Raw genomic sequence first — 24,980 nt, 5'->3', positions numbered from 1 at the left:
TGAAGCCCACCTGCCCACATCGCTCAAAAACCTTTTTATTAAGGGGTGAAAATTAACTCAATAAATCACACAAATTTGCTGGGAATAAAATGCTCAAATACTTAATGCCCTGTTTGGGCCACTGGAAGGCGCCCGACTGAAAAGCTGTCGCTGGGCAGTATGCTGTCAGAGCCAAAGCTTCGGATTTAGACCAGTTGACTCTGTATCCTGAGAACTTAGAAAAGGAATTAATAATTCTGTGGAGGCAAGGCATAGATCTAATGGGGTCAGAGACAAATAATGAAATATTATCTGCGTAAAGGAAAAGCTTATGCGCCACACCACCCGCCATCACCCCTGGAAAATCATACTCCTTTCTTATCACAGCTGCTAATGGTTCCAGGGCAAGACAGAACAATAATGGAGAAAGAGGGCAACCCTGCCGGGTGCCCTTATCCAGAATAAAATAATCTGAAATTAATCAATTTGTTTGGACCGCCACTACCGGGTGTCTATAAAGTAACTTAATCCATCCAATAAAAGTCTTCCCAAACCCATACATTTCCAAAATCTTAAAAAGATAATCCTATTCTACCATATCAAACACCTTTTCGGCATCAAGTGAGATGGCAGCGACCGGAGTCTGATCATTCACCACTGACCACATAATATTGATGAAACGCTTAATATTATCAGAAGAGATACAGCCCTGAATAAACCCCACCTGATCTATATGTATAAGAGATGTCATAACTTTACTTAACCGGTTAGCCAAAATTTTTGACAATATTTTAACATCTAGCTGGATCAGGGAATTTGGACAGTAACTCATACACTCACATGGATCTTTGTCCTTTTTAAGAATCAGACTGATCCAGGCTTGTGTCATGGTTGGCAGAAGCTTTCCATTCTTTAATGATTTTGTATAAACTTCTAACAAAAGTGGAGCCAGTTCTGTAGCATAAGATCTAAAACATTCAGCGGCAAAGCCATCTGGCCCCGGATCCTTGCCTGTAGGCAAAGTTATTTCAGAATCAAGAGAATTTCTTTGCTCAGTCGTCAGTTTAGGGAGTTCTAATGGTTCCACAACATTTGTATTTTATTTTTAACACTTTTATTTATTTTATAAAAAAAAATTTAATTACTTGAATTTTTTTATTTTATCACTTGCATTTTTTTTTAGAGTCACAAGTACTAGTGGCTCATACTGTACATTTTTTGATGAGGAAACGAGAGAATGATGTGACTCACCTTGTTTATAATGTGGCACTTTGTTTCTACAGGTCTGCATAGTGTCAACATAAGTTTACAAGATATAAATCCCACAAGGCCCAGCACAGTAAGTGGAACGACATGCGGCACTTATAAACATGGGATTTTTGGGACTAATGATTGATAACATTTTATTGAGCAGAATGATTTCTTTATTTTAGATCATACTATTATATTTATGCTAAATTTTATTAAATAATAAAGTAAAAATCATGCTTTCTTCCAGCATTCATTCAGAGCAGTTAGTGTCAATATCAGAGTTCTGGAAAAAAGGTCATTCTCTGTGTGTTTGGATAAAGACCCACGTAGAACCTTCAAAAATGTCCAGAGGTGAAAAGTCATATTACAATTGCCTTACTATACATAACATTTGCTTTGGACAGAGTAAAAATCTAGTTACATTTAAAATTCCCAAATGAGGTGAAATGTATACACAGAGTAATTCCATCCTATCATCTTCCCCGCAGTATTGAGGTTTCTCCATGCTTGGATCCAGGATATTGCCATCAAGAGACTACCAAATCCAAGTACAGTTTAGGAGAGGGAGATGAACCGTTGAGCAAATATCTGAATAAGACCCTCACTCTGCCAATCAACACCTTCTGTGGCATTGAGCAATGACAATACGGCACAGATTCATGACTTTATGACAATTTGTTTACCTCTCAGAGGCCTTTTAGTGTTTGCATGTATAGCTATTCATTTAATGTGTAGTCTAAAATACATTCAGCCACACGAGGCCATGGTTTCCTGCTAACCTATGAACACAAATGTACTGTTCAAAGTCTGTTGAATGTGTATGGGTTTATGTTGTTATAGGATTAATCTGTAAAATGTACGATTTTTGAGAAACATTCTGCAGTCATGCACATTTTAAAATATCATATTTACACTACTTTTATACATTTATGACATAATTCTGTTTGTATGAAACTTTGAAATTTAAAATAACACTTTGGATGCACATCGGTTTGTATGTGTCATCTGAAATGAATTAAAGTCAAAGAAATACATACAATACAAATATTTTTATTTGCAAATAGGAAATACAGTGCAAGTAATTTAAGTAACACTTTACAATGCAACAGTAAAAACAATGCAATACACTTTGCGATTACAATAGTTAACCTGAATTAGCAAAGATCAATGCTTTTACAGCTTTTATTAAGCTTGGTTAATGTTATTTTCTACATATATACTAATACATTTTTAAAGCTGTAAATGTTAACATTATTTTATGCATTATGAATTAATATGACCTAATAATGAACAATAGCTAATGTAGAAATTAACATTAACTAAGATGAATAAATGCTATAAAAATAGGTTATGTTTAGTTCATACAGTACTTAAACGGATAGTTCACCCCAAAATGAAAATTCAACACATCATTTACTCACCCTTATGCCATCCCAGATGTGTATGACTTTCTTTCTTTTGCAGAACACAAATGAAGATTTTTAGAAGAATATCATCCGATCTGTAGGTCCGTACAATGAAAGTGAATGGTGACCAAAATGTTGAAGCTCCAAAAAGCACATAAAGTCAGCATAAATGTAATACATAAGGCTCCAGTGGTTTAATCCATGTCATCAGAAGTGCTATGATAGGTGTGGGTGAGAAACAGATCAATATTTAAGTCCTTTTTTTTTTATTTATTTTTTTTACCATAAATATTCACTTTCACATTCTCCTTTTGTTTTTGGAAACTCAAATTAATCGTGCATTTCCCCAACTACTGGGCAGGTAGGAGAATTATATTAAAAAAGGACTAAAATATTTATATGTTTCAATCCCACACCTATCATATTGCTTCTGAATATATAGATTTAACCACTGGAGTCATATGTATTACTTTTATGCTGTATGTTATGCTTTTTGGAGCTTCAAAGTTTTGGTATCCATTCATTTGCATTGTATGGACCTAACACTTTCAAGATTCTTGTTGCAGCTAATGTCAGTGATTTTAAACTGTTACTTCAGTCTCTCACCGACAGGTGGCGCTGCTCACTCGAAAAGTAGCCAGACTTGATACACTGCTGCTCAAAGATCTCAGTCGTCCGTCTTTCGCTGTTTGGTAAAAAGGAAGAAAAGTTTAGACACTACACCTGCATGCATGGTATGGACATGGAAAGTCAAGGAAAATCTTAATCAGCAACAACTTGTCAAGCAGACCATGATGTGTTTCTGAATGCAAGATATTGCAGGTAAATAGGGAAGGGACGCGACATCGTATGGTATTGTGACGTGTTAGAACAGGTACAAGATTCCGGTTTACCTGTTACTAAGAGTGCGTCGTGTACATTCAGATCTCCTAAAGTTTGTATTTGTGTTTTCTTTAAGTCAATTTAAGTGCTTGAGAGCGACGTTTGAGATACTTTTAATGAACATATCATCTAAAACTGTTATAAATCTAAACATACAGTTGGCATTTTATTATGAAATTACGATTCACTGCACGCGCGTTGTCTCTTTTTCTCCCTGTAGCTTTTAAATATTGTTTCATGTTCGAATTCCTTATTATTTTCTGACATGATGTGCAAATATGACTCTTAAATGCAGTTTATGGACAACAGGAAACAGTATTGTTCCATATGGTGTTTAAAATTTCATGAAGTTGTTTAAATATATATGGTCACACTATGTAGAAAGCAGCCAAAATGTAAATGTTAAATAATATTACACATAAATGAAAAATCTAAAATAAAAAAGCTACAACAAATATCTGTTTAAATTTTAATTACATTTACTAACGAAATACAAGGGTGGTAGCATGATCATCATATATATATATATATATATATCACTATATTGCCAAAAGTATTCACTCACCCATCCAAATAATTGAATTCAGGTGTTCCAATCACTTCCATGGGCACAGGTGTATAAAATGAAGCACCTAGGCATGCAGACTGCTTCTACAAACATTTGTGAAAGAATGGGCCGCTCTCAGGAGCTCAGTGAATTCCAGCGTGGTACTGTGATAGGATGCCACCTGTGCAACAAGTCCAGTCGTGAAATTTCCTCGCTACTAAATATTCCACAGTCAACTGTCAGTGGTATTATAACAAAGTGGAAGAGATTGGGAATGACAGCAACTCAGCCACGAAGTGGTAGGCCACGTAAAATGACAGAGCGGGGTCAGTGGATGCTGAGGCGCATAGTGCGCAGAGGTCGCCAACTTTCTGCAGAGTCAATCGCTACAGACCTCCAAAGTTCATGTGGCCTTCAGATTAGCTCAAGAACAGTGCGTAGAGAGCTTCATGGAATGGGTTTCCATGGCCGAGCAGCTGCATCCAAGCCATACATCACCAAGTGCAATGCAAAGCGTCGGATGCAGTGGTGTAAAGCACGCCGCCACTGGACTCTAGAGCAGTGGAGACGCGTTCTCTGGAGTGACGAATCAAGCTTCTCCATCTGGCAATCTGATAGACGAGTCTGGGTTTGGCGGTTGCCAGGAGAACGGTACTTGTCTGACTGCATTGTGCCAACTGTGAAGTTTGGTGGAGGAGGGATTATGGTGTGGGGTTGTTTTTCAGGAGCTGGGCTTGGCCCCTTAGTTCCAGTGAAAGGAACTCTGAATGCTTCAGCATACCAAGAGATTTTGGACAATTCCATGCTCCCAACTTTGTGGGAACAGTTTGGGGATGGCCCCTTCCTGTTCCAACATGACTGCGCACCAGTGCACAAAGCAAGGTCCATAAAGACATGGATGAGCGAGTTTGGTGTGGAAGAACTTGACTGGCCTGCACAGAGTCCTGACCTCAACCCGACAGAGCACCTTTGGGATGAATTAGAGCGAAGACTGTGAGCCAGGCCTTCTCGTCCAACATCAGTGTCTGACCTCACAAATGCGCTTCTGGAAGAATGGTCAAAAATTCCCATAAACACACTCCTAAATCTTGTGGAAAGCCTTCCCATAATAGTTGAAGCTGTTATAGCTGCAAAGGGTGGGCCAACATCATATTAAACCCTATGGATTAAGAATGGGATGTCACTAAAGTTCATATGCGTCTAAAGGCAGGTGAGCGAATACTTTTGGCAATATAGTGTATATTATATAATATACACACACGCACACACTGGCGGCCAAAAGTTTGGAATAATGTACAGATTTTGCTCTTATGGAAAGAAATTGATACTTTAGTTCATTAAAGTGGCATTCAGCTGATCACAATGTATAGTCAGGACATTACTGATGTGAAAAATTACTATTACAATTTGAAATAAATGTTCAGAACTTCTTAAAGTACTTCAGAGAGTTCTCATCAAAAAATCCTCCTCGTGCAGCAATGACAGCTTTGCAGATCCTTGTCATTCTAGCTGTCAGTTTGTCCAGATACTCAGGTGACATTTCACTCCACACTTCCTGTAGCACTTGCCATAGATGTGGCTGTCTTGTCGGGCACTTCTCACGCACCTTACAGTCTAGCTGATCCCACAAAAGCTCAATGGGGTTAAGATCCATAACACTCTTTTCCAATTATCTGTTGTTCAATGTCTGTGTTTCTTTGCCCACTCTAACCTTTTCTTTTTGTTTTTCTGTTTCAAAAGTGTCTTTTTCTTTGCAATTCTTCCCATAAGGCCTGAACCCCTGAGTCTTCTCTTTACTGTTGTACATGAAACTGGTGTTGAGCGGGTAGAATTCAATGAAGCTGTCAGCTGAGGACATGTGAGGCGTCTATTTCTCAAACTAGAGACTCTGATGTACTTATCCTATTGTTTAGTTGTACATCTGGTCTTCCACATCTCTTTCTGTCCTTGTTAGAGCCAGTTGTCCTTTGTCTTTGAAGACTGTAGTGTACACCTTTATATGAAATCTTCAGTTTTTCTTGGCAATTTCAAGCATTGTATAGCCTTCATTCCTCAAAACAATGATTGACTGACGAGTTTCTAGAGAAAACTGTTTCTTTTTTTCCATTTTTGACCAAATATTGACCTTAAGACATGCCAGTCTATTGCATACTGTGGTAACTAAAAACAAACACAAAGACAATGTTAAGCTTCATTTAATGAACCAAATAGCTTTCAACTGTGTTTGATATAATGGCAAGTGATATTCTAGTACCAAATTAGCAATTTAGCATGATTACTCAAGGATAAGGTGTTGGAGTGATGGCTGCTGGAAATGGGGTCTGTCTAGATTTGATCAAAAATGATTTTTTTCAAATAGTGATGGTGCTGTTTTTTACATCAGTAATGTCCTGACTATACTTTGTGATCAGTTGAATGCCACTTTGGTGAATTAAAGTACCAATTTCCTTCCAAAACAGCAAAATCTGTACATTATTCCAAACTTTTGGCCACCAGTGTGTGTGTGTGTGTGTGTGTGTGTGTGTGTGTGTATATATATATATATATATATATATATACATACACCATGGTATTACCATCTAGTATGATCACTGTCTCATTGTACAGTTTTCATAAAGGCATAGTTCACCCAAAAATGAAAATTCTCATAATGTATCTCATCATACCTCATGTATATATGTAAATTCACATATTTAATTCAGTAACTGTTCATATCCCTACCTTGCACATACATTACCGCTTGCACATGTACATATGCCATTCTGTTATATGTCCTATTATTTGTATGTCTGTTTATATTCTTACCTTGTTTTATATTCTGTGTCTCACTGTAATGTTCTGTGTGCACTTGTTTCTCCTATCACCAAAAAAAAAAAAAAACACAAAAAACAATCCTTGTGTACGTGAGAACACCTGGCAATAAAGCTCATTCTGATTCTGACTTACTCGCCCTCATGCCATCCCAGGTGTGTATGACTGACTTTCTTCTGATGAATATCTCAGCTCTGTAGGTCCAGTCAATGCAAGGTAATGTTGACCAAAACTTTGAAGGTCAAAAAAGCATATAAAGGCAGTAATAAAGCAATCCATACAACTCCAGTGTTTAATGCTGCCTTCATGTGCTATCAGAATTATCCTGATTCCCACTTCTGAAGTTATTATTATGAGTACGTCGCATTCAAGTGCTTTGTTGTAGAAAAGAACAGGAAACATGGATGATGCTAGGTTTATTCATATGTATTTCTTAAGGAAATTTTATTTTGACACCATAATAGATATTACTCTGTTACCTTGCTGACTATAATGGAATTTTGGTCAAATATAAGCTATTTTCATGGTGTGAAAATCTACAAAAGGCATCAAATGGTTGCTGATATACATAAATGAATATGGCCGAAACAGCAAGCGTTAACAATTAGCTGTGTTTAGAAAGATGATTAAAACCCGCCATTCACTACAGAAACCGTAATCTTCTCCGCCATGTTGAAAGTTTACGAATCCTCCCATCTCGGAAACTCAGGTTATCAAAATTATCTCAGAGTTTCCCAGTTGTAATTACGATTTGAGGGGTAGTTCATATGCAACTTCTGAGTGGGAAACTCGTATTTATGGTAATTCCGAAAGTACGTGAAGGCACCATAAATCCATGTCTTCAGAAGTGATATGATAGGTGTGGGTGAGAAGCAGATCAATATTTAAGTCCTTTTTTACTATAAATTCTCCTCCCTGTCCAGTTGGTGACGATATGCACGGAAAATGTGAATCACCAAAAAACAAAAGAAGAAACTGAAAGTGGAGATTTACAGTAAAAAAAAAAAATTTAAATCTTAAATATTTATCTGTTTCTTACCCAGACCTATCATATTGCTTCTGAAGATATGGATTTAAACACTGAAGTCGTATGGATTACATTTATGCAGGGATGGATAAACTTAGTTGTGAGGGGCACCTAGTGGTGATGGGAAATAATTGCATTATACTAGCGTTAAGCGACACGTTTTTTCAAAGTAAACTAAATGAACTGAAAAACCACAACTGGATATATTTAAAAAAAAAAAAAAAAAAAAAAAAAAAAAGCAACTTGCTGTATGTGCGCATCAGCACTGTTGAGATAAATGGGAGAGATATAGGTCACGTCGTGATATGCCACTCATTTCATTACGAGTGGGCCTGTAAAGGCATCCGTGCCCAGGACATCCTGACGTCTTAATCCGTCCCTGTATTTATGCTGCCTTTATGTGCTTTTTTGACCTTCAAAGTTCTGGCCACCATTCACTTGCATTGTATGGACCAACAGAGCTGAGACATTCTTCTATCATTTGTGTTCAGCAGAAGAAAGTCATATACATCTGGGATGGCATGGGTGTGAGTAAATGATGAGAGAGTTTTCATTTTTGTGTGTTCTATTCCTTAAAACTTTCAAAAGAACTGACATGTAAAGTTGTCCTTATGTTTTTCTAATTTCTAATCGTTCTTTAAAACTACACAGCGTGCTAACTGACAAACATGGGGAAAAAGGCAGCAATGCAGAAGAGCAAGCAGTGGAATGTTAAGGGAGCCATGCATCTGGCAGGTGTCTTTCACTTCCTCCAATCCTGCGGCTCTGGTTGCCTCGTTCCCTTCCTCACCATCTACTTCCGGCATCTGGGACTCACTGCCACCATGACTGGACTTATCATGGCCTCTAAACATCTCCTCACCTTGGTGTGGCGACCAGTGTCCAGCGTCCTCGCCAGGCAATACGACAAACGGCGGACAGTCATAGTGGGCTCTTTGCTTAGCTCTGCATTGGTGGTTTTGATTCTTTTGCTCTTCCCCTCTGCAGGAACCAAAGCTGAAAGTGGGCGGTGCAATGCTAGTCAGCCCAGTGCTGACTTTACAGATGGAAGTGACTTCACTATTCTAGAGAGCATGAACATACCATCACAGTCCAGTGCTACTGTCTATTCTGTAAACCATACAACTGTCATCATGGAACAACCTGATGAATTGAACTCCACATATAAACCCACACTTGTAAACTCCAGCTCCAGTTGGTTAAGAAGAGCGATTAGATATTTGAGGAACCTCAAGGAGCAACAAGAAGAATCTCTACACACTGAGTTTCTTGGGAGCCTCAAAGCAATGGATGCACAGCATCAGAAGTTCTTTCTAGTTCTCATTGTGATTGGATTGTGGGAATTCATGGCCGCCCCATTAGAGTGGACAGCGGATGATGGGCTATATGAATACTTGGATTTTGTAGATGCTACAGACCACCATAAAGGTGTTACAGTTTGGAAACCACTTGGGACGGCTGTTGGCAATGGTGTGGTTGGTATTCTTGTAACCAGCCTGTATTGTCGTACTGGGACTGTGGCAGAGTTCTACTCATACACTGCGCTCATGATCCTAACTGTACCTGCAGCTGCCCTACTCCCACTGTACTTCCGCAAGCGTGAGCGCCCAACTAGTGGCGGGTTTAAAGCACTACAACTGGTACATAGGAACTCGCAAGCACTACTTTGTGCAATTACTGTCGTCCTGACTGGCATGGCAAGCTCAGCTGTGTCTGACTTCCTACTGTGGCAAATGCAGGACCACAATGCCACGGAAATCCACATGGGCATTTCCTTAGCCTTGGCGCACTTAAGCCAAGCTGGCGTTCCCCTATATGCTGGGCGTCTCGCCCGATTTCTGAAGTACCATGGGTGGTTACTGGTGCTTGCTGTCATCACTCTGTCCATTCAGTGCCTTTATTATTCTTTTCTATGGGACCCATGGAGCATAATACCCGCTCAAATTCTCGCTGGCTTCAGCACTGGCGCTCTTTGGTGGTCAGTTGCAGCACAATGCGAGGACATTGCCACTCCTGGGACCGAAGAGACTCTGATAAGGCTATTTGAGGGCCTACCTCTGGAGCTGGGAGCTGGGTTGGGCAGTCTGTTGGCGGGATTTGTGGTGCAGAAGTTTGGCATAAAGATTCTGTTCCAAAGCATATCAGTTATTCTTGCTGTGTGGAGTATCGCTCTAGCTGCACTCAAGTGGAAGATTCCAAGGCAGCGCAGGATAAACTATTCTCGCCTGCTGACCGCCGACACCGGTGAAATAAGTGAGTCCGAATCAGACCAGGAGAAAGACTGGCTGGAGACAGCTATGGAAGATGCCAAACAGAAAAACAATTGGACAATAGCCAAGTCTTAATCAATTGAAGGAATTGGTGACTTGAATACTTCCCTTAGGAATTTGTTGAATACTTCAAAGGGTGAATTAAAAGGAATAAAAGCAAAATAACTCATAAGACACCACATTGTTAAGACTTTTTTTGTGAGCGCTACAGAGGGCATATTATATTCTCATTCATTATATCAGTGAAACTTGTCACAATAGCATTACAGTCAGTGTGCTTACAGTAGAACTGATTGGATTACTCCATGAAACAAGCACAGCTGTTATCAGAAATAACTTTAATAAATTACTCATGAAAAAGAGAGGTTGTTTCATTATCCTGGGATCTCAAGCTGGATAATTTACCTGTGATTATTAAAAGGGTTAGTTCACCAAAAATATACACTCACTGAGCACTTTTTTTTTATAATTTATAATTTTATTTATCACACATTAGCACATATACAGTGAAATTCTTTTTTTCACATATCCTAGCTAAGCTGGGGTCAGAGTGCAGGGTCAGCCATGATACAGTGCCCCTGGAGCAGATAGGGTCAAGGGCCTTGCTCAAGGGCCCAACAGTGGCATCTTGGCAGTGCCGGGGCTTGAACCCCCAACCTTCTGATCAGTAACCCAGAGCCTTAACTGCTGAGCCACCACTGCCCCTTTATTAGGAACACTATGGTCCTAATAAAGTGCCCAACATGGTCTTCCGCTGTTGTAACCCTTCCACCTCAAGGTTCGACACGTGGTGCATTCTGAGATGCTATTCTACTCACTACAATTGTACAGAGTGGTTATCTGAGTTACCGTAGCCTTTCTATTAGCTCAAACCGGTCTGTCTATTCTCCATTGACCTCCACAGAACTGCTGCTCACTGGATGTTTTTTATTTTTGGCACCATTCTGAGTAAACTCTAGAGACTGTTGTGCATGAAAAGCAGTTACAAAAATACTCATGGCACCAACAACCATGTCGTGGTCCAAATCACTGAGATCACATTTTTTCCCCATTCTGATGGTTGATGTGAACATTAACTGAAGCTCCTGACCCGTATCTGTGTGATTTTATGCATTGCACTGCTGCCACATGATTGGCTGATTAGATAATCTCATGAATTAGTAGGTGTACAGGTGTTCCAAATAAAGAGCTCAGTGCGTGTATATTTGTATTCTGTATGACTTTCTTCTGTGGAATACAAGAGAAGACATTTTGACGTATGTTGCAGCTACTACCTTTTCCATACAATGAAATGGAATGGGGTTGGCAAGAAAGAAAAGTCATACAGTTTTGGAATAACATGAGGATATAGAGCCCTTAGAGGGAAGTTATTTCTGAAATACTCAAACCAATTCTGAAATAGGTTTGCGTTCCCTCACAATTATGTCGCATCCCTAAATACTAAAGTTTTAGTTTTCCATACTAAAGTAAAACCAGGATTTTTTTTTTTAATAAGGGCATGTTTTTTTTATTTTATTATTTTTTATTTTTTATTTTTTTTGTGGTGGAAACCATGGTTTTAAAATCAGTGGTACTTGTACCAGTAAAACAATTTTTTTATTATTATTTATTATTAGTAATATAGTATTTTTCTGTATTATTACAATAGGTTTACGATTAATATCATGGTTGAAATGTGATGACTTTAGTAAAATCATGGTAAATATCTGGTTACTATGGTTTTACTACAAATACAATAGAATAACATCAACTATGGTTACTGTAGTAAAACCATGGTTAATTTTCATAAGGGATGAATAAATCTATTCCAAGGGAACCGAAAGTACTTGCGAGGGAATGCAGAACTTATATTAAGCATTATAAGATAATGCTTGATCGAATATTGTAGCACAAATGTGAGTATACTTTAAATCCGAAAATGTGCATCATCTTTTTGTTAAGTGTTGTTTTACAGGGCAGCTCCCTTGTAAACGGCTGAACTATGAGTATAGTGGAGCTCATCTGGTTTGTTTGCTTACAGTAAGCATTTCCTCCTAGCCTAAGGAAAACTGGAAATCACGTGAGCAAATAGTGCTTTGTGTTCCTAATACTCCTACACCTTTGAGTGTTCAACCACGCCTCCATTACTTAGCAAGTATTCCTGTGTTTTTAAAAGCTGTGTGATGCTAAAGCAAGCTTCAATTACCTCTTACCCAGAGTTTTTTTGGCATGTGTTGTTCATGAAAGCACTCTTGTTTTGCACTAATATGTAGTAAGGGCTGTCTTTTATTGAAGCAGCAGATAATAATCTTTTTATTGTCGCCAGTTGTATATTTTTATACAGAACCCAAATTTAGGGGGTTGGAAACAAGATATTTACCTTGTTATATATGAAGTTTGCCAAACCTGTATTTGAAGAAGAAAAAATTCTCCCCAAACTTGTTTTTGAATAAAGTTTACTGTACGGCTATAGTCTTAAGTTAATATTTTTTGACTGACAATTTTTCTTCCAAAAAAAGACAAAGGGATGTTTCGTTAGATGTGATCACAAATGCATCATATAAGTAGATATGTTTTATGTTTGATATGTTGAAATCAAGAACATATCTGTATTTTAAATGTTCATTTCTGTATGTGAAGTCTTGAGGCTTGTTCTTTTGTAAAGTTTTGTTATATCAAAATTATTCATTAGTTGCTTCATCTTTATAAGTACAGGATCATAGTAAGTGATGTATTTTGGACCGGTTTGTCCAGCTGCAAACATGTCTGATATAATTTATATACCTCATAATGTCTTCATATTATGTTATGAAACCAATTAATAGAAATTGTTGAATTGACATTGTTAAACGATATAGCAATGTGCAACAACTCAAAGATCGGTGTTGATATGTCATTTCCTCTGGATTTAAATGAAAACAGGACATTTTAACAGTGCTATTATAAGATAGCAATAAGCAAGCATTAATACTAGTCTAGCCACATAAGTAAAAAGTGTTTTTATGAATTGTGTTCTGACATATACTATAGTATGAGGATGCTTTCAAAGCATAATCTATAATTGCAACCAGACTGTTTAAGGCTCAATGATAAATGTCTTCAAAGCATAATAATCTCTCAAGCTCAAACAGAAACTCAACCCATACATATAAAAAAAAAATTCTGTTGATCTCATTCCTATTCAGGGATGCAAACCACTTACTTTCCAGCTAAAGTCACCTTTTCTGAAGCTAATTTGCCTAAATTGTTTGGCGAAATGTTCTACACTTCATTAAAATTACTTGGAAAGGATTTATTTAAATAAATATTTCTGGTTCAATACAAGTTAAGCACAATCAACAGCATTTGTGGGACAATGTTGATTACCACAAAAATGTATTTTGACTTGCCCCTCCTTTTCTTTAAAAATAGCAAAAATCTGGGTTACAGTGAGACACTTACAATGGAAGTGAATGGGGCCAATCCGTAAATGTTAAAATACTCAGTTTTAAAATTATAGCCACAAGAAATAAACAATGTGTGTGTTAACATGATTTAAGTGTGATAAAATCACTTACTAACCTTTTCTGTGTAAAGCTAATTTTACAACTTCGTTGCCATGATGATGTAATGTCAACAAATCCTAAAATGACTGTAAAAATTAAGATTAAAACAACTTCACAGCTCAAATAATGCATTAGTTTTAACAGAAGAATGAATATAAGTGCTTTTATAAAATTATAAGCTTCACATTTCTGCCTTTAAATGCTCCAAAAACTGGCCTCCATTCACTTCCATTGTAAGTGCCTCACTGTAACCTCGATTTTTGCTTTTTTTTTTTTTTTAAAGAAAAGGAGGGACGAGTCAAAATTATTATTTTTTTGTTATTTTTTTATTTTTTTTTTTTGTGGTAATCAACATTATGCCACAATTTGCACTGTGTATATAGGTATATACAGTGGTGTGAAAAAGTGTTTGCCCCCTTCCTGATTTCTTATTTTTTTGCATGTATGTCACACTTAAATGTTTCAGATCATCAAACAAGTTTAAATATTAGTCAAAGATAACACAAGTAAACACAAAATGCAGTTTTTAAATCAATGTTGTTATTATTAAGGGAAAACAAAATCCAAACCTACTTTGCCCTGTGTGAAAAAGTGATTGCCCCCTAAACCTAATAACTGGTTGGGCCAACCTAAGCAGCAACAACTGCAATCAAGCGTTTGCGATAACTTGCGATGAGTCTTTTACAGCGCTATGGAGGAATTTTGGCCCACTCATCTTTGCAGAACTGTTGTAATTCAGCCACATTGGAGGGTTTTCGAGCATGAACTGCCTTTTTAAGGTCATGCCACAGCATCTCAATAGGATTCAGGTCAGGAATTTGACTAGGCCACTCCAAAGTCTTCATTTTGTTTTTCTTCAGCCATTCAGAGGTGGACTTGCTGGTGTGTTTTGGATCATTGTCCTGCTGCAGAACCCAAGTTCGCTTCAGCTTGATGTCACGAACAGATGGCTGGACATTCTCCTTCAGGATTTTTTGGTAGACAGCAGAATTCATGGTTCCATTTATCACAGCAAGTCTTCCAGGTCCTGAAGCAGCAAAAGTGCCCCAGACCATCACACTACCACCACCATATTTTACTGTTGGTATGATGTTCTTTTTCTGAAATGCGGTGTTACTTTTACGCCAGATGTAATGGGACACACACCTTCCAAAAAGTTTCTCGTCAGTCCACAGAGTATTTTCCCAAAAGTCTTGGGGATCATCAAGATGTTTTCTGGCAAAAATGAGACGAGCCTTAATGTTCTTTTTGCTCAGCAGTGGTTTTCGTCTTGGAACTCTGCCATGCAGGCCATTTTTGCCCAGTCTCTTTCTTATGGTGGAGTCATGAACACTGACCTTAACTGAGGCAAGTGAGGCCTGCAGTTCTTTGGATGTTGTTGTGGGGTCTTTTGTGACCTCTTGGATGAGTCGTCGCTGCGCTCTTGGGGTAATTTTGGTCGGCCGGCCACTCCTGGGAAGGTTCACCACTGTTCCATGTTTTCGCCATTTGTGGATAATGGCTCTCACTGTGGTTCTCTGGAGTCCCAAAGCTTTAGAAATGGCTTTATAACCTTTTCCAGACTGATAGATCTCAATTACTTTCTTTCTCATTTGTTCCTGAATTTCTTTGAATCTCGGCATGATGTCTAGCTTTTGAAGATCTTTTGATCTACTTCACTTTGTCAGGCAGGTCCTATTTAAGTGATTTCTTGATTGAGAACAGGTGTGCAGTAATCAGGCCTGGGTGTGGCTAGAGAAATTGAACTCAGGTGTGATAAACCACAGTTAAGTTATGTTTTAACAGGTGGGGCAAACACTTTCACACAGGGCCATGTAGGTTTGGATTTTGTTTTCCCTTAATAATAACAACCTTCATTTAAAAACTGCATTTTGTGTTTACTTGTGTTATCTTTGACTAATATTTAAACTTGTTTGATGATCTGAAACATTTAAGTGTGACAAACATGCAAACAAATAAGAAATCAGGAAGGGGGCAAACACTTTTTCACACCACTGTGTGTATATATATATATATATATATATATATATATATATATATATATATATATATATATATATATATATATATATATATATTTTGTCTTATTGTATATTCTATATATACTTTATTTTCTGTTCAATTTTTATTTGTATTTTTTATTATCTCCTACATACAATTCTTGTATGTGTAAACATACTTTGCAATAAAGCTGATTCTGATTCTGAATTGCTGTCGACTGAGCTTAACTTGTATTGAACCATGTAAAGACTCCACACGCAGAAGGGAAGGAGGACACAGGAAAGCGGGATTTTCCAGACTCAGGTAAGGCTTTTAATCGGCCACTTCAATGCTTTACAGCTTCACAAACTCAGTCTCAGAGGCACGTAGGCACTCAACTCATTAGCTTCACATAGGTAAACACATTAACTTCATAAACATACAAAAATCAGCCTCCACAATCACTGTAGGCTCTCTTGTGTCAGACTCTCTCGCTCTTTTGGCGGTGGCGTGGCTGTTTATATGCTGCTCTCCCCAAGCTCACTGGAATTAGAGACAGGTGTTCGACATAATTTAGCTCAGGTGTAAGCGCCCTTACCGCTCTCTCTCTCTCCAGACAGGCGCTTGACCACGCCCCCGCTGCCACAAACCCGTAATATTTATTTAAGCTTAAACACTTTATTGCTTGTCATGCTTGTATGAATCAAACATTACTTGTGTGTTAACCGATCGCAGTGTATCTACTACGTTGTCTGGGGAAGTTACAGTGACACATTTACTAATATTTATGACTTGTGAAATTGACTTCTTGTAACTGTCATATTGCATATTTAAGCATATTATTTTCATGTTTAATAGAGTATATTTTATCCCCATCATAATTGAATCCTTGTTTTATGATTTTAGTTTGCGGTGTTATTGTGTGCATTGCATAGACATACTATTGTAGTATTACAGTTCACTTGCATTATCAACTGAGGCTGTAAAATATAATATTAAAATAATAAAGTCTTCTCTTATACTCATATCAGCCATATCATGAAGTGTCACCTCTTAAATTGATAAGTATAATACAATACAAACATTAATATTAGATAAAACACTTGAATAATCATATTAAAATATACTGGTAGTGATTGAGTCCTCTGTTCTCTATGTAAAAGCTCTTTGAGTGTAGTGTCAGAAAAGCTCTTTAAGTGTAAAATTCATTCATTCAAAATATGTGAATATGAGTGTTGTTTATCTTCATCAAACCAAGTAATATTTCAGTTTTAAATGTTTCATTGTATAACATAATATCAACATGAAAATAGCTCTTTATGACTCCGGTTCTGAATATCTCCCAGTCATGATCACACACAGGCGATGTCAAGGTAACCTCAAATCATGAGATTCATCCACCAGAGGAGCAGTGCCGAAACACGACTGACGTAATGTGTTCTTCCACAAATTGCTTGCAATTTTAAGTTTCAACCACAGATGCCGCTAGAGAGCACAAAGTTACGTAGAACAGCTTTAAATAGGGATTAGAACCATGCTTATTTAAAGTATTGTTTTATTTAAAATAAAAAATAAAATAAAAAAATGAATAAACCTTTTTTCAAGATATTAATTAGCCATATTGTAAATGCACATTTATCACACAAAGCCTAATCTGCATATTTTCAAATAAAAAAGCACAGATAAAGCCTGTAATAACATAATTATTGTAAGTAAATTATTGCAGTTATTATTGTAGCTCGCATCCTAACTAGCATCACAAATTAAACATTGTGTTAATAAACTTTTGACAAAAGGGTTAAATTACTAAAAACCCACAATTATTAAAACAATGCCTAATTGTTGAATACTTTCCGATCTTAAACGGGTAAAGTAACAACACAAACACGTTTTTGTGTGTATTCACATAAAGCAACGTTTTATTTTGATAGATGGCAAGTGGATATTAAGATGAATGTTCCTTTTCCCGTTACTCAGATGGTGGCGCTTTCTTCCAGATAGAGAACGCGTGTTCAGCATCACTAGAATCGTTCATGCACGCTCACACTTGTGCGCGTGCACAGACCAGCAGCAGCAGGTGCATCCGCGCGCATCTCGCTGCCTGTAGAAATAAAGTTTATAACCGATTGCATCAGTCAAACTGCATTTTGATTCTCCGTATAGAGCAAATCTGCAACGTTTTGATCCACTTTGAACTTCTAGCTTGTTGTGGAGCTCAGAAGGATGGAGAAGGGGCGAAGCACTCCGAAACAGTACGGATCTCTGGAGCAAACGGAACCCTGTGGGAACTCATCCAAACACGGTGAGAAAGAATATTATAATAAACATACAAGTTAACAGTGAATCGAGACCACCCAAAAATAACATTTTTATTAATATGGTTCTTATTAATTAACACACTGGACTAGATAACTTCAAGCTATGTGCAATTATGTGGAGGGGTAATGGTTTAAACTCTTAAATGAGTGTTTACATGAAATATACTGCCTTGCATTTGTTTATGCGAGGAATGGGCATGATTTGTCCCACGTTTATGCAAATTAAGAAAAATATAAAGTTGTATATAAAGTCACTGTATTGCTGACCATGTGGGACCTTGCATGGCTTTCATCTCTATACAGCCAGCCACAGTATAGGCTAAAATGAGAGAGATCAGATTATTTTCTCTGTGCTGAAAAAATAATAAATAAATAAAAAATCTTCCAACAGACAGCCTTGGAGGAACCTGAGTGTTTCTCATTGGATCTTATTTATCAATAAATATTTATTTGTAGGGCTGTCAATCAAATAAATTAAATACAAATAAAAAATTATCTGATTGTGCTGATTAATTAATCAAATTAATCGTAGTTAATCGCATATATACATATTTGCTGCAAAAGCACCTCATATAACAATAATTCAAAATATAATGCTGAAATAATAAATAGTTATATTTAAATAATTACAAATAATATATATATATATATATATATATATATATATATATATATATATATATATATATATATATATATATATATATATATATATATATATATATACATATACACACACACCGACCAGACACAACATTAAAACCACCTGCCTAATATCATGTAGGTCCCCCTCATGCCGCCAAAACAGATCTGACCCGTCGAGGCATGGACTCCACAAGACCTCTGAAGGTGTCCTGTGGTATCTGGCACCAAGACATTAGCAGCAGACCTTTAAGTCCTGTAAGTTTCGAGGTGGAGCCTCCATGGATCGGACATGTTAGTCCAGCACATCCCATAGATGCTCAGTCGGATTGAGATCTGGGGAATTTGGAGGCCAATTCAACACCTTGAACTCTTTGTTCCTCAAACCATTCCTGAACAATTTTTGCAGTTGTGGCATGGGGGTGGCGTGGTCATGTGTCTGTCTGCAGGAGAGGGAGAGCGGTAAGGCTCGTGACCTGGGGTGTGATTACTCTAACACCTGTCTCTCATTATAGTGATGGCGGAGGGAGACTTGATAAGGCATGCCAGAGAGTCAGTGTGGGAGAGAGAGCGACATAAGAGTGTAGTGTGAGCTTATGTACCTGAGAAGTCGACATTGTTAAAGAATCTAAAGAGTGCCTGAGAATTTATGTTTGTTTACATTTGAGTGGATTGTCCTAAGACTAAGAGTGTGCAACGGGAACAAAAATAAACACTGACCTTGAACCTGTTTCGTTGTGTCCTGTCTCCTCCATTGCCCACGAACTCAACGCCCACAAGCACATTATCCTGCTGAAAGAGGCCACTGCCATCAGGGAATACTGTTGCCATGAAGGGGTGTGTGTGTTGTCTGCAACAATCTTTAGGTAGGTGGTACGTGTCAAAGTAACATTCACATGAATGCCAGGACCCAAGGTTTCCCAGCAGAACATTGCCCAGAGCATCACACTGCCTCCGCCGGCCTGCCTTCTTCCCATAGTGCATCCTGCTGCCATCTCTTCCCCAGGTAAACGACACACATGCACCCGGCTGTCCACATGATCTAAAAGAAAACGTGATTCATCAGACCAGGCCACCTTCTTCCATTGCTCCATGGACCAGTTCTGACACTTACATGCCCATTGTAGGCGCTTTCGGCAGTGGACATGGGTCATCATTGGTACTCTGACCGGTCTGCGGCTACGCAGCCCCATACACAGCAAGCTGCGATGCACTGTGTGTTCTGACACCTTTCTATCATGGCCAGCATCAATGAGCCTTGGGCACCCATGACCCTGTCGCCGGTTCACTGGTTGTCCCTCCTTGGAACACTTTTGGTAGGTACTAACCACTGCATACCGGGAACATCCCACAAGACCTGCCGCTTTGGAGATGCTCTGACCCAGTTGTCTAGCCATCACAATTTGACCCTTGTCAAAATTGCTCAGATCCTTATGCTTGCACTTTTTCCTGCTTTTAACCCATGAAATTCAAGAACTGACTTTTCACTTGCTGCCTAATATATCCCACCCCTTGACAGGTGGCATTGTAGCGAGATAATACATGTTATTCATTTCACCTGTCAGTGGTTTTAATGTTGTGGCTGATCAGTATATATATATATATATATATATATATATATATATATATATATATATATATATATATATATATATACAGGTGCATCTCAATGAATTAGAATGTCGTGGAAAAGTTCATTTATTTCAGTAATTCAACTCAAATTGTGAAACTCGTGTATTAAATAAATTCAATGCACACAGACTGAAGTAGTTTAAGTCTTTGGTTCTTTTAATTGTGATGATTTTGGCTCACATTTAACAAAAACCCACCAATTCACTATCTCAAAAAATTAGAATATGGTGACATGCCAATCAGCTAATCAACTCAAAACACCTGCAAAGTTTTCCTGAGCCTTCAAAATGGTCTCTCAGTTTGGTTCACTAGGCTACACAATCATGGGGAAGACTGCTGATCTGACAGTTGTCCAGAAGACAATCATTGACACGCTTCACAAGGAGGGTAAGCCACAAACATTCATTGCCAATTGGCTGTTCACAGAGTGCTGTATCCAAGCATGTTAACAGAAAGTTGAGTGGAAGGAAAAAGTGTGGAAGAAAAAGATGCACAACCAACCGAGAGAACCGCAGCCTTATGATTGTCAAGCAAAATCGATTCAAGAATTTGGGTGAACTTCACAAGGAATGGACTGAGGCTGGGGTCAAGGCATCAAGAGCCACCACACACAGACGTGTCAAGGAATTTGGCTACAGTTGTCGTATTCCTCTTGTTATGCCACTCCTGAACCACAGACAACGTCAGAGGCGTCTTACCTGGGCTAAGGAGAAGAAGAACTGGACTGTTGCCCAGTGGTCCAAAGTCCTCTTTTCAGATGAGAGCAAGTTTTGTATTTCATTTGGAAACCAAGGTCCTAGAGTCTGGAGGAAGGGTGGAGAAGCTCATAGCCCAAGTTGCTTGAAGTCCAGTGTTAAGTTTTCACAGTCTGTGATGATTTGGGATGTAATGTCATCTGCTGGTGTTGGTCCATTGTGTTTTTTGAAAACCAAAGTCACTGCACCCGTTTACCAAGAAATTTTGGAGCACTTCATGCTTCCTTCTGCTGACCAGCTTTTTAAAGATGCTGATTTCATTTTCCAGCAGGATTTGGCACCTGCCCACACTGCCAAAAGCACCAAAAGTTGGTTAAATGACCATGGAGTTGGTGTGCTTGACTGGCCAGCAAACTCACCAGACCTGAACCCCATAGAGAATCTATGGGGTATTGTCAAGAGGAAAATGAGAAACATGAGACCAAAAAATGCAGATGAGCTGAAGGCCACTGTCAAAGAAACCTGGGCTTCCATACCACCTCAGCAGTGCCACAAACTGATCACCTCCATGCCACGCCAAATTGAGGCAGTAATTAAAGCAAAAAGGAGCCCCTACCAAGTATTGAGTACAATACAGTAAATGAACATACTTTCCAGAAGGCCAACAATTCACTAAAAATGTTTTTTTTTTTATTGGTCTTATGATGTATTCTAATTTTTTGAGATAGTGAATTGGTGGGTTTTTGTTAAATGTGAGCCAAAATCATCACAATTAAAAGAACCAAAGACTTAAACTACTTCAGTCTGTGTGCATTGAATTTATTTAATACACAAGTTTCACAATTTGAGTTGAATTACTGAAATAAATGAACTTTTCCACAACATTCTAATTTATTGAGATGCACCTGTGTATGTATATATATATATATATATATATATATATATATATATATATATATAATATATTACATTATTGTGGCATTGGAGTTAATTGGTAAGATATAACAAAAAGTGGCTTTACAATCCAATGTGTTGTTTATTTGCATATTATTGAACCTACAGTTCACAGAAATCCATTTTGCAATTGAATTTGTCAGTCAGTCCAAGATTTATTATGAGGGCTTGTCTAAGGACACGTCAATGTACACTTGCGTCAGATGGATGCTTTTGGAGCATCTCACTTTGGTTGCATAGCGTCATAAACATACCATTTTTAGGTCGCTGTGTCAAATTAAACTTAGTTTAATACTTAGAAAAACATGTCTTGAGATCCCTAAGTTCAGATGTGCGCTCCATCAAGCTGTGTTTGAACGCATCCTCGTGTTGTGCTGTCTGTTGAAGTGTTAGTTTGTTCTCTGTATAAGCTGCACATTGCCTATACAGCTGAAGTTGTAAAAGTACCACCTGGAGAAAACAGGTGGTATTTCAAGCTTGAATTACTCAGGAATCTCCCTTATTACGGTCCGGGGACATGATTAATTGCGTTCATTTTTTTTATAGCGTTATTTTTATATAATTAATCGCACTGAATTAATGCATTAAATCGATAGCCCTACTTATTTGTGATGCTGGTTTAGCAGTAGGCTGTCATTTTTCCTTAAAATCTGTTCTATGTATAGTTCACTCTCATGTCATTCTAAAACTGTATGGCTTTTTTTATCTTCCATGAAACACAAAAGGAGATGTTAGGCAGAATGTTAGCCCCAGTCACCATCAGTGGACACGTTTACATGGACACCAGAAAGCGGCTTATTGTGAGAAATCAGCATATTGTGAGAAAATTACAGCAATGTAATTTCCCTGCGACGCTTGTGTAAATAATAAACATAGTGTCCAATGAAGACTTGACTATTTTATTCCCTGTTGCTTTGCTTTATTTCCAGATATTCCAGAGTTGTTGTTATGTTTGTTTCCTTAACTTTCCTTTGCGGCCTGCAGCAGAATTGCACTGCAGTATTGCGATTTCCCCTCTAGTGTAAAACTCTGGGATTCCCCCGATGTACGAGCGCATATACACGAATCTAAGGGACCGTCAATATTTTAAATTGGTGTGTGTAATTGGGTATAGTTTATAGAGTATATGCTTTTCCCACTGTACTCCCAGAAATGTTGAATTCTTTCCATTTTGTCGACTTGTTGTTGGGCTCCATCATATGACGTTTGTTATACGGTCTGTTCACACACATGCTCACTATTTAAAAACTTGTTACAACAGCATTTTCAGTGAAGTAATCTGATAACAATTTAGAGAAATAATTAGTAATTCATAGTGGATTACTATTTTTAAGTAACTTACTTAACACTGGTCTCCATTCACTTCCATTGCATCTCTTTTTCATACAAGGAAAATGACGGGTGACTGAAGCTAACATTCTGCCTAACATATAATTTTGTGTTCCACAGAAGAAAGTCACATGGGTTTGGAACAACATCAGGGTGAGTGAATTATGTCGACATTTTTGGTGATTTATTCCTTTAGAGGACACAATACACAATTTATAGGGTTACATATTGGTAACGTAAAGCAGAAAGTTTTGCAGGTAAAGATGATAAATCATTCGCACAAGGGGTGTTCTGTTTAATTAACCAAAGTCAGTAAGATTTTGTGTGATTGTCAGTGGTGGAAGATTAACAGTGAGCCATCACAGTCAGAGGTGTTGCCCGACCCAGAATCAATAGACGTGTTGTTGTTCATGTCTGGACTGTGTGGTTTATAATGCTATGCATGATGATAATCATGTATTTGCAAGAATAAACAGAAAAGATATAGCCCACAATGACCTTGATCTCTTACATTTCTGCATGCAATTATTATTGTCTCACTAGAATTCCTAGTTGTAGCTCCTAACTAGCATAATGAATTCTGGTACAAATTGACACCTTGTGTAACATGTCTCATTTGCATTTTGAGTGTGAAATCCCAGGTTCAGCCTAATAAACGCTGAAAAAAGTTAAGCTGTCAAAGTTGGATGAATTTCTAGAGTCTCATTTCTGTCTCGCTTCCAAAGAAACAGTAATTGCTATAATAATGTATGCTGTCAACATGAGTTAAAAAGAAAATATGGCAACAACATAGAGATGAAGAATTCAAGAAGGGTATTGCGCACCAAAGTGTTTAAAGGGATATTTCATCCAAAAATTCAAATTCTGACATAATTTACTCTTCTTCTGTGGAAGACAAATAGAGATGTTAGGCAGAATGTTAGCCTCAGTCACCATTCACTTTCATTGCATCTTTTTTCCATACAATGAAAGTGAATGGTGACTGAGGCTAACATTTTGCAATGATGACAGAATTTTAATTTTGGGGTAAAATATTGCATTTAAAGTGTACACTCTTCAAAAAAAGTTTCTTGAAGGGACTTCAAAAAAAATGTCAGCTTAATTAAGTAATTTTAATTAATTGTTTAGTTTGTTTTATTTATTTTTAATTGAGGAAAAATCAGTGTTTTTAACAGATGGGGTACCTATACTGTATAAGGCTAGACCTACAGTATATGTCACAATGCCAACAATAACTGTTTTGTGCTGTTAACATCCTATCGTTATTTTTTTCATCTAGAGATAATATGGCAAGGCGTTGAATTTGGATCATGAAATAAAACGTGAAAAAATTTGGGAAAAAAACTGTAGTGTGAACCGAGTGCAGCGCTCAAGAAATTTCTTGAGCTTTTTTATGCAAAGTGAGCAAACTGAAAACTGTCTTTGTGATTCAGCTTTTCTGCATGAGTAACTCAGTGTGCCAGTAAATTGAATAAGAGAAGTCAGAGGAGCTCAGACAGGTTCATAACAGATGTATGAGTCTACTGAAGGTTTTCAATTTAATTTGCACTAACGGGAGTCTCAACTCATTGCTGTAATGTATACATTTAGCTACATTTATTCACAGCGTATGTAAGCTTTGTTATTGCAAATCTCAAAAAACAAAGCACAGATTGCATTGTTGAACACCTTTGTGATAGTTTACAAGCTAATAAAGACAGAGCAGCTAACAGATCCTGATTTCAGTCTTAACC

General features: G+C 37.7%; 3 protein-coding genes across 3 annotated transcripts in view; all 3 read left to right on the top strand.

Moving 5' to 3' along the window:
- The window catches only part of LOC127452061 (phosphoinositide 3-kinase regulatory subunit 6-like), a 30,427-nt gene extending 26,469 nt beyond the window's left edge, over nucleotides 1-3,958 (top strand). Inside the window, exons 19-21 of the mRNA XM_051717225.1 lie at nucleotides 1,263-1,318; nucleotides 1,478-1,581; nucleotides 1,719-3,958. Coding sequence (XP_051573185.1) covers nucleotides 1,263-1,318; nucleotides 1,478-1,581; nucleotides 1,719-1,872 — 314 coding nt within the window. The 3' untranslated portion in view covers nucleotides 1,873-3,958. The remainder of the gene's footprint in view (nucleotides 1-1,262; nucleotides 1,319-1,477; nucleotides 1,582-1,718) is intronic.
- LOC127452065 (major facilitator superfamily domain-containing protein 6-like) lies at nucleotides 3,320-10,347 on the top strand. The gene is made up of 2 exons (XM_051717234.1): nucleotides 3,320-3,458; nucleotides 8,555-10,347. The coding sequence occupies exon 2, from the start codon at nucleotides 8,572-8,574 to the stop codon at nucleotides 10,246-10,248; it is 1,677 nt and encodes a 558-aa protein (XP_051573194.1). The 5' UTR covers nucleotides 3,320-3,458; nucleotides 8,555-8,571; the 3' UTR covers nucleotides 10,249-10,347.
- A 7,550-nt stretch (nucleotides 10,348-17,897) lies between these two features.
- Nucleotides 17,898-24,980, top strand: part of LOC127452076 (bMERB domain-containing protein 1-like) — a 29,269-nt gene continuing 22,186 nt past the window's right edge. The window contains exon 1 of the mRNA XM_051717251.1: nucleotides 17,898-17,979. Coding sequence (XP_051573211.1) covers nucleotides 17,901-17,979 — 79 coding nt within the window. The 5' untranslated portion in view covers nucleotides 17,898-17,900. The remainder of the gene's footprint in view (nucleotides 17,980-24,980) is intronic.

The sequence above is a fragment of the Myxocyprinus asiaticus genome, chromosome 14 (assembly GCF_019703515.2).
Source record: "Myxocyprinus asiaticus isolate MX2 ecotype Aquarium Trade chromosome 14, UBuf_Myxa_2, whole genome shotgun sequence".
Taxonomy (NCBI): domain Eukaryota; kingdom Metazoa; phylum Chordata; class Actinopteri; order Cypriniformes; family Catostomidae; genus Myxocyprinus; species Myxocyprinus asiaticus.
Note: the sequence above shows the minus strand (reverse complement) of the source record. Positions and strands in the feature narration are given on the sequence as shown.

What these genes read in the sequence shown, in the direction of transcription:
- LOC127452065 (XM_051717234.1), top strand. Translation starts at nt 8,572, where the DNA reads ATGGGGAAAAAGGCAGCAATGCAGAAGAGCAAGCAGTGGAATGTTAAG.